This window comes from Meles meles, chromosome 10, assembly GCF_922984935.1.
Source record: "Meles meles chromosome 10, mMelMel3.1 paternal haplotype, whole genome shotgun sequence".
NCBI classification, from domain to species: Eukaryota; Metazoa; Chordata; class Mammalia; order Carnivora; family Mustelidae; genus Meles; species Meles meles.
In genome coordinates this window covers 28,880,290-28,889,914 of record NC_060075.1, presented here as the reverse complement: position 1 = coordinate 28,889,914, position 9,625 = coordinate 28,880,290, and the positions used below count along the sequence as shown (strand labels likewise).

Sequence of the window (9,625 nt, the reverse complement as noted above, 5' to 3'; positions counted from 1 at the left end):
TATAGGATATAATACACAAAACCATTTAGCAGGTGCATGCAAGAGGCGAAAGGCCAGGAAATGCAGAGGCTTCTGATCTGCTTTAACATGTGGGCCCCAATATGCCCAGGGGTCTGCAGACAAGCTTGGATCTGCATGACCCAGCTCTATTCCCCTGCTGCCTCAGTAGTGGGGACCCTAAAGGGGCTGGGAAAGGACTTTGGCCTTAATCACTGATGGGCTGGGTGGAGCCCGGGCTGCAGGGGCCCAGGGGGTGGCAGCGGTGGTGGAAGAGGTGGCAAGGTCGCAGGTGGCATCTGCTGTAGAGGGGGCGATGGGTCGGTGCTGGGCTCCCCAGCAGACGTGCGGGCCAGCCCCAGGCTGCTGTCATGCAGCTTGCGGACGTGCTTCTTGAGGTCAAAGTTCCTGCAGAAGCCTTTGCCACACGTGGGGCAGGTGAAGGGCTTCTTGTCATTGTGAGTGTGCATGTGAAAGGTGAGGTTGTAAACCTGGTGGAAAGCCTTGTTGCAGATATTGCACTTGAACTGCTTCTCCCCGCTGTGGGTCAACTTGTGGTTTTTGTAATTCCCTGAAACAGACAAATGACAGGGATGTGGATCTGAAAAGAGAGCCTGAAAAGAGAGGAGTGGACCATTGGAAAGCAAGAGGAAAAGCAGCCACAGCTCGGACAGCAGGTGCAGGGCTGCCCTGCCGCCTGCACTTCTCTCCCCAAGTTTACTTGTAAATATCAACAATGAGGTCGTTCCCTCCACATATTAAAACATATTTATTAATCCAATTTTATAAAATGAAAACAAGCAATTAGGAAATACCCCTTCAGTGTATTAACTATGCCTTTCTCTAATATTAAATCAGTCACACAGGTAAGAGGTTGAAACGTCAACATAGGTGCCAGTAACCAGCTGCACTTCAAAACATCATTTTCCCCCCTAAAATATCTGGAGAAGATTAGAACTTTTGGTAAGACTGCCATGAAAGGCCTCCTGGGTTCTGTACCTTTTTGATGAAATCCTTTGCCACAGAATTCACACACAAACGGTTTGTAGCCTGCGTGTATTCGGGTATGTGTGTTTAAAGTGGAACTTCTATTAAACGCTTTGCCACACTGGTTACATTTGTGAGGTTTTTCCTGAGAGAAAGGGAAGAAAAGTGGGAAGTTAGGGTATTTTGTTAAGGGGAGTCCTGCAAACTCAAAAACACGGTAATGCTGTCTCTCTCGCGCTTTTAAGCAGAACAAAGGCAAAAACATAGCATTTCCCCCGCCCAGCTAGCACATTTCAAACCTTATGCTAAAGAATAAGAGTTCAGCAGCTATTTTTCTACGAACTCTTTGGAAGTAAGCCAGGTGAAACTGAGACAGATGAACACACACCTGGGTGTGAATGATCTTGTGCCTGCACAGGGTGCTGGCTTGCCGGAAGCCCTTTCCACAGACTTTGCAAACGAACGGTCTGGCTCCTGTGTGCACTGGCATGTGACGGGTTAAGTTATAGTGTGCGTTAAAGACCTTAAATTTAAACACACAGAGAACAGGTTAGCCCAACAAGCACTTTGAAATCAAACCTGGAGGGGGGTGGGTGTACGGGGAGGAGTAAGGAAATAATCTTATAGCAAATGTATACAAATAATAACAAAATAAAATGAAATTTGAAAGGAGGGAAGGAAAGAGGGAAGAAGGAAGGAAGGAAAGAAGTAAAGGAAGGCAGGCGGGCAGACCTTCCTTCTACAGAGTACTTGCCTTTCCACACACTTCGCAAGTGAAAACTTTGGGCTTGGTATTAGGAGAGCCTCGGGTGAAGTCAGAGGTTTTGAAAGCGATTTTTTCCGACAGAAGCTGGGCGCTTTCTTTCATATAATGCTGCAGCTGAACCTGGGACAAGTCTTTGAAAGCTACTCCCGAGGGGTACTTCTCCACCGCCGGGACCACCAGTTTATTCCTTTCAGCTAAATACGTTTTTGGCTGAGGGTGCAGAGGGGAACTGAGAAAGTAGGAGGCCACCGGGTGGATGTTGACGCCGGCCGCCGGGTGGCATGGCCCATCACCTCGATTCAGGTAGCACAGGGTTCCCATGGCGTGGAAGGAAGAATGGTTGACCACACGCGGCCTTACCAGCTTGTACTGCTGCAGCGGCAGCGCGTCGCGGGCCAGGTCGCCCTTGAGACTCAGCGCGCAGTTGAGCAGGTCGCTGCAGCTGAACGCGGGCGCTGCGGGCGCCGCCGCCGGTGCCGCCGGAGCCTCCAGGCTCGCCTTCCGCGGCTCCGAGCCAGTCATTCCGGCCTTGGAGCTCGTGTCGTACGCCACAGGCACGAAGGGGATCATGCAGGGGATCGACGAGTTAAGATGCAGAGAGTGCTTGGGGTCCCCCTTGGGCACGGCTCCCTGCAGGAAGTGAGGGACGGGCAGGGCCTTGGGCTCGGGGGTGCGCGCCATGATTCGTTCGATGGAGAAAGCCAAGGGTTTGGAGGTGCTCATCATGTTGCCCCGGGCCGGAGCAGTAGCTAACATTTTGGCAGTCGCGTTGTGGCAGGTACTGTCCATGACTGAGTCGCCAGCGTCCGTCAGCCGGGGCCAGGCTGCGCCGTCGTTGCCTTGTTCCCTGCTTGTCACAGACCTGCGGAGAGGAGGACGGGCACCATCACCACCAGCAGCCTCCTCCTCCTCCTCCCCAGCATCACCAGCCGAACCTGCCTGCCCAGCCCAATGGACTCCTGCCAGCCCATCGCAGAGTTCTTGGCGCACCAATGACTCGAGGACAATCACTACTTATTTCTATCAATAGAAAGTGTTGTGTCAATAACGCAGCCAAGATCTCGCCAATCGTTAACTTCCAAGAGGAGAAGGTAAACTAGATAATTGCTCAATTCGCTTCCAACAGTCAACAGGAAAACTTTTTTTTTTTCTCTGCAGTCAGTAACTACTTTTCATTGGCGAGTGAAGTTCCCCCGCCCAGAAGAGGCGGGGGCGCTCTTCGCAGCGCGGCACGCCCTCCCCTCGGCTCACAGTCTTTCGGGCCCACACCTCGCCATCCTCCCCCGCCCCTTTGCTTTTTCCTCTGTCTTTTTAATTCTCAATCTGCTTAACCAGGCTTTAAAGGCCAAGCAAATCTGAGATCAATTTTCTCGTTTAGCTCTAAGTGACATCATCTAAAATCATTGTGCAAGGGCTAAATAAGGAAACAGAGTCTAATTCAGGGGCAAACGCCAGGCTATATTTATGAAACGCCAGGCTCAAGGCACGGCCAGGAAGCCGACCTCAGCGAAATCCGAGCTTTCCCTGCACGGTTCCGCCGCGCAGAAACTGGGCCCGGGTCATAGCAGCGCCGCCTCCTCCGCAGCCCTCTTTCTAGGGCTCCTCTGGGGCGCGGGGCTCGGGACTACCGCATCCCAGGGTCTCTGGCCCGAACCGAGTCTGGACCACTTGGAAGACGCCAGCAGGTAACTGGCCTCACAAAACGTCCCTGAGTATTAAAGGCCTTGGGAGGCTTGTTATGTGTTTGTGGTTTTGTAAATGCGATGTCACGACAGGAGCTTGGGAAAGACGCACTCCATTCACAAAGTTGAGGAGGAGTTGCCAGGAATAAGCGGGTGTCGCACCAAAAGAAGCCTCGGCGACGGCCGGACCCCACCCCTGATACACACCAACACACACGCGCGCGCTTCTATACCCACCGAGAGCCCGGAAATGTATTTAAATACCTGCTCTCAGAGCTCTGCCGGAGCATTTTAAACATTGAAAGTTGAGCTAAGGGAAACAACTAAGTGATCCCACCCCCAGGCCCCCATGTCCCTACTAGTGGAGTCCGAACTCCCCCAGACAGCGGCGCAGGAGGCAGCCAGGGGTGTGTGTGCACCGCGAGGCGGCGAGCACCAGGACCTGCGGGAGCGCGAGCACGCGGAGACCTAGCCCCTGCAACTCCCGCGTATGCAGGCGCCCCCGGGTCTAGCGCCCGGGTCAAAACTCTCCTCCAGGAGTGGTAGAACCTAAGGAGTGTTCCGGAAAAATTCCTCTGGCAGTTCCTCCGGCTGCGCGGGGTCTCGAAGCCTAGGCGGGCGCAGCCCGAAGCGCACCGAGAACAGCCGCGCTCAAGTCCTTGGTTGCTCCCCTTTGCGAGCCTGCAAGCAGGCAGAGCTTAGCCCCGGACTAGCGGCAGTGCAGCGAGGAGTCGGCGCCGGGAGCTCAAGCCAGCGAGTAAGTGGAGGAAGAGCGCAGAGGTGCCAGCTCAGAACCTGGCGGCCTGCACGCCCCCGTGAGTGGTCGCCCGCAGCAGTCCAGGGTGCCATCTACCTGGTGAGTTACCCTCAGCGAGCGCGCGTAGAACAGGTGGTGACGGGTGCCAGACATCGGGTGGGTGTAGGTGTCTTCTTGCAAGAGCCCTGAAAAGGAGGCTGGATGCAAACTGACTAGAAACCCTAGGACTGTTGAGCCCCTGAGGCGTGCCACCCCAAAACGCGAAATTGGACCTCAAACGGAGGAAATTAACCTCAACACAATCCCTCCTCCCTACCCCATTGCTCAGTCCAGGCTACTCACACCGGCTCTTCGTAAGGGTCTGCCCCGCCCCCGCCCGGCGAGCCCAGAGGGGTAGAAACCGCAGAAAGCCGGGGCTGATAAGGCGCCCTAATGCCCAGCGGCAAAGCAGGGCAGCTGGAAGGGTGATGGAGAAACTCAATTGCTAAGGATTTGGGGGAGGAGGCGTGAGTCCTATTGGAAATTGAAGGCAGCCAAAGGGCTAAATGGGGAGAAAGGTCTGGATGCGACTGGCCATAACAACTAGGCCAGGGAACTGCCTCGTGTCAGGTCTTGGGGTGGCTTCGGGCTAGGAGGGCAGATGTAGGGGTACAGAAGTGCCAACTGACTGAGGCGAGCATAGGGCACTAAAAGCAGAGTGCAGGAAGAGGCGCCACGCCACTTCGGGGCAGTTCTTGGCCCGGGCTCCGTCACCAGGGTGCGCCCACCCTGCAAAATCGTCCTTCCTTTTGCTGTTGGGGTCTCAGAACCTGCCTCCTCTTCTTCCTCGCTCAGACAAAGAGCGCGGGACGGCTTTGCTAGGCAAAAGGCGGGGTTGGGGGGGGGGTGCGTCCCGCGACAGATGGGTCGTGGTTAAGACTTTAATTGCTGCCTTTTTGGGCAGGTCAGATTTCCTTTCCTACCTGCCTCTTCCCAACATCGAAAAATCCCCCTCATGCTGCACTGCTCCAACATAGGGCCAGGTTTAAAGGAAAAAGCAACGAAGCATGAAACGGCCTGGCTCTGGAAAGCTTTGGAGCGCCCAGCTGACTTGCACAACTCACCTGCTTCCGGAGCGTTACCTGCCTTCTGGACTGAATGCCACCAGTTTCTTTTACGTTCATCTCGTGTCCCTCCCTTTCCCTTTTTCTCCCCTCCCCCACTCCCTCCTCCTTATGGGCAAAAGAGCCTTGCTTTAACCTCAGTAAATTTCTCCTTCAGTGGACACTGAACAAAAAGGGAAAATTACTGGCTAAGGGGTATATGTGTTTTCTATAGTTAATATTTCAACTATTTGCATTTCACCGGTCTTTTCGGGATTTGCCTTTTTGACAAGTGTTTGAAAGTATGGTGTCATTCAAGTAACACGAATATCTCAAAGTAGCAATTGCGCCCTTCCTTTAAAACATCAGACTCGAGCTTGCTAATCCTAAAGACTGAAGAGATGTTTTTATAAATCAAGGTCTTGATATTCCAACATTTGTTAATGAGTATTTTCTATTCAAAACCTAACCTAAAACTGTTAATTTAAAAAAATTCTCTATTAACTAAAGATTACCTTAAACAAAATGCAAAATGTATTTATGAAAGTCTTCCATCTTATTGTCAAATCTGTCCAGGACTTGGGTCCCCCCCAAAAAAACATTTGAAAGATAAAAAACAAACAAACACCAAAAAACAAACCAAAAAAACCACCCAAGAAAAGCAGAGCATATCTGGCAAATTTAGAAGTTTCTAAAACGGTCCAACCCTTTAAAATTCTTTATTCAAAGAATGCAAGAAAACCTTGTTCATTTCATTAATGGCAAAATAGAAACTCAGTTGTAGTTTCTTTGGATTTTCTCGGAGAATCTTATAATCCCCTCTCTCCGTCAGAGCTGGTGATTTAAGTGTCCCTCCTCTCCCCACCACAGAAAGGAAGTATTTATTTGCCTCACTTTAAATCCTTATGGAAGGTGAGTATTAAGTGTGTGGCTTATCCTGCATGAGATGTATTGAGGAGAGCAAAGCATTCCTTGATAAGAACAAACCAGATAAACTCTGAGTTAAGACCTTTTGAGAAAATAAAAAGTGCTATTCCTCTAAAATAATTTAAAGCTGTCATTTTTTTCTACAGAAGTTAATTTTTGTTTCAGTGCTTCCTAAACTGCATTCTTGATTGCTCAAGAACTTGCATGATTTTCACAGGCTTTTTATTTACAACCCTATCATAAGCAAATGTAGTTTTTGGTCAAGATTATTGCAATCTGAAATAAAAGGCAATATAGTGGAGCCTTCAATGACCAAATAATCCACAATCTTTTATCTCTTCTTCCTTAATAGGTCATAGAATATCTTGAATTTAAAAAAAATGGATTGAGAAATATTACAACCTATCTCACCTGCCAAGTGCATTACTTCATCTCTGGACATGTTTTTAGGATTATCAGACCTTTCTAATATCCATGACCTCTGCCTCTTCATCAAAAATAGCAGTCTGCTTTCTTTTGCTTCTTATTAGCTACTGTGAGCTAAATGGGGGAGACGAGATTATTATTTTGACCACCTCCCCTCCCCAGGCACTCAGACCCATCCACATTTCTTCCTGTTTAATAAATAGCAACCTACCTTCCTTCTAGAGAAGCAAAAACATTCCTAAATTCTTCTACAGCTTTGCTCAATCTTTATCTCTGACTGGTCTTTTGTTATTTCTTGTGGTGTGTGATGGAGGCGGGGTATTGGAGTAGGCCCCAAACGGGAGGGTCTGCAAGGTTCAAGGAAAAAGTCTTGTTGAGTACTTCAGATTAGCTAATGAATACACAGTGAGAGCTAACTTTCTAGCACATCAACCAACACTTAGGCAACAAGTTCAGATTTAAGGCTACTAGTGTACTTTTAGTATGGAAGCAGATAAAGGGTTTTTTCCCTAATTTTATAGAGCTTGTGAAGGGCAGTATTACTGGTTAGTTGTAAAGGAGGGGTCGATTAACTCACAGAGCCCTCCTTTCTTTTGGGGGAGGGGAGGCAGGCCAGTGGTTCGTTGTTTATCTTTAGACCTTTATTTTTACCACTATTTCTTTTTTAGTAGGGCTTCGTTGCAACCTAGTGAAATTATTGTCCTCAGAACAGTATTTACATATGAAATCAGTTTGTAAAGGTAAATGAAGAGCCCCAAAGGTGAGAGCTGTTAATGAGCCCACAAACATTACAGACAGGAATCACCTGCCCTGGGTTTGTTTCTGCCCCTGCACTAATGCTGGGATTTTTCTCACCCGTTCCCACAGGCCTGTGAGGTGTGTTCCCTACAGACTCGACTCAGGGCTGGAATTGATGGAAAAAGAAGTTTATAAACAAGCAACCCAATTTCTCAACTTATTCAAGAAGCTGCCTAGAAGTCAAGCTACAAAAGCCAGAAAAGTTTGGCTTGCAATTTCCAACGGTGTTGTTGAAACCTGGGACGTGATCAATTAGAAGAGGACGCCCCAAATATGCGCTCACTGAGAGCTGGTTGTGCAATTGGTTGATTAGCGTTTTTGCGCCAGTCCCCAGATAATTTTTTGTGGGCAAAGTAAAAACTACATTCAACACAGCACGATTCTTTCCTTGATAACTACCCAAGAGGTTTAGAGCAGTTTTGATGTTATTTTCAAACTTTCTTCCTTATTTCCCGCGAAATAAATGTCTATAATAGATATTCAAATAATACAGAGCAGAGAGTGAGGTTAGAGCAATGGAGAAGCAGAAGAAGTAAATCAAAATCCTTGAGCTAGAAATCTCTGAGAACCGTTTAACAATGTAGTTACCTCCCGGCCCCCGGCCGTCGGCGGCTCCCAGCCGGGAGCGCCCCGCGCCGACCCGTTGCCCTCGGCCGCGGGGGCCTCCATAACCGCGGCGACCTCGGCGTCCCCGGCCCCGGCCTCGGACGGGAACTGCGTTCCCGCTGCAGGTGCCGGCGCGGAGGTGCCTCGCCTCTTTCGCGATGCGTTGCTCGGCGCAGAGCTATTTAATGGAAGCCCGAAGTGGAACAGAAAAGCTGATCCCTCTCCCCGGCTGGACTCTCCACTTATTGGTCCTGGCTCAGGAGTCTCGAACAGTTACAGTGACGTTGGCGAGGCCAAGGGCGACCGGGCTCTGTGACACTGCCTTGGAGGGGCTGGGGATGGTGACTCAAGCGACTTAGAGGGGACTGGGAGCTGGGCCGCTACTCCCGAAGCCCGCCGCCAGCCAGACCTCCCCGTCCGCCGCCCGCGCCGCCGCGCGTCCAGCCGGGCTCTGGCGCCCACGCGGGGCCTCCCCGGTGCCCCGACTGCCTGCGCCGCGCGGTCGCCACCCGCGTCCCCCGACCTCTGGCCTCCACACCTTCACCCCCCGCGGTCCTTTGGGGCGCGATCGCGCTCCTCCCTCTCCCCGCCGCACCCCCGCGGATCCTGCGGCGGTTCTGTCCCTCCCCTCCCCACCCTACCCCAGGGCTGGGAGAAGGGGGCTGTCACCAAAGAGTTTCGGAGGGCGTGCGGGATCGGGTTTAAAAACCAAGTAACAGATGGCGGAGGACTCCCGTTTGAAAAGTTTTGAACAGAACAGTCGCTAATAGACTTGCTTTGACGACTCCGAGTGTTACTGAAGGGTCATTTAATCTAGATGTCAAGAGAAAGAAAACAGGGCTGACGCTGTGGCACGCCCAAGAAGGAACTAGAGCATTTTTTTTTTTTAAATAAGTTTTGCCTGTCATTTTCAGTTTCCCGGAAAACACTTTCTTAAACCGATGTTAAACGGGGTTGGGGAGGATGGTCGGGTTGGTGGGGAGGGTCACCTTTGAGTTCTACTCCAAAACCCTTTCACTGTCCGTTGTCATGTATTTCTGTGCCCACCCCTGCCCCCCTCGAATCCTCCCTTCGGAGCCGTTTGGCTTGTGCTTAGAATTACTGGGTATCTGCTGACGGTCCGGGGGAAAGCGAGCGAATTTTCTAACTAGAGTCTTCTGTTGAAGAGTTTCCTTTTACCTCCCGCTTCCCCCCACCCCCCATTTGTCCTTTCATTCCGCTTCCTGAGCTCTCCCGGCCAAGCCCTCTTCTTCCTTGCTGAAGGAGAAGGTGGGATGGCTGTCCCCCGAGCACGGTACCCCTTGGCCACCTCCAGCTGGTTTCCACAGTCCCTGAAAGAGGGAGGGAGACCCTCAGCCACTGGCCGTCCCCCTTCTTCTAATACAGGTGGACGCCCGTCTTCGATGTAAACTCCGCTACCCGCCAGGCCTCTCTCAGACCCGATCCCACAGGCTTCGCACACATTTCAAGAGTTGAGATGTAAATGCCAAGAAGAGATTTGATCCGTCTTTAAGGAACCTTACTAACTTTGACCATGTTAAATTATTGCTGCCTTGCTTTGAATTAACTTGGAAGTCGTTTTTCTTTTTCTCTCCCC

At 50.9% G+C, this 9,625-nt stretch overlaps 1 protein-coding gene across 2 annotated transcripts; it reads right to left on the bottom strand.

Annotated features, from left to right (window-relative positions):
- Window positions 1-209: 209 nt before the first annotated feature.
- On the bottom strand, window positions 210-2,539 carry FEZF1 (FEZ family zinc finger 1). Of its 2 annotated transcripts, XM_046019976.1 has the most exons (5): window positions 2,111-2,539; window positions 1,739-1,960; window positions 1,373-1,507; window positions 997-1,129; window positions 210-568 (listed from the first exon to the last, which is right to left on the bottom strand). In XM_046019976.1, the coding sequence occupies exons 1-5, from the start codon at window positions 2,537-2,539 to the stop codon at window positions 210-212; spliced, it is 1,278 nt and encodes a 425-aa protein (XP_045875932.1). The 2 variants fall into 2 exon arrangements, with proteins under 2 accessions (XP_045875932.1, XP_045875931.1); XM_046019975.1 differs by having other exon boundaries at window positions 1,739-2,539.
- Window positions 2,540-9,625: the final 7,086 nt, after the last annotated feature.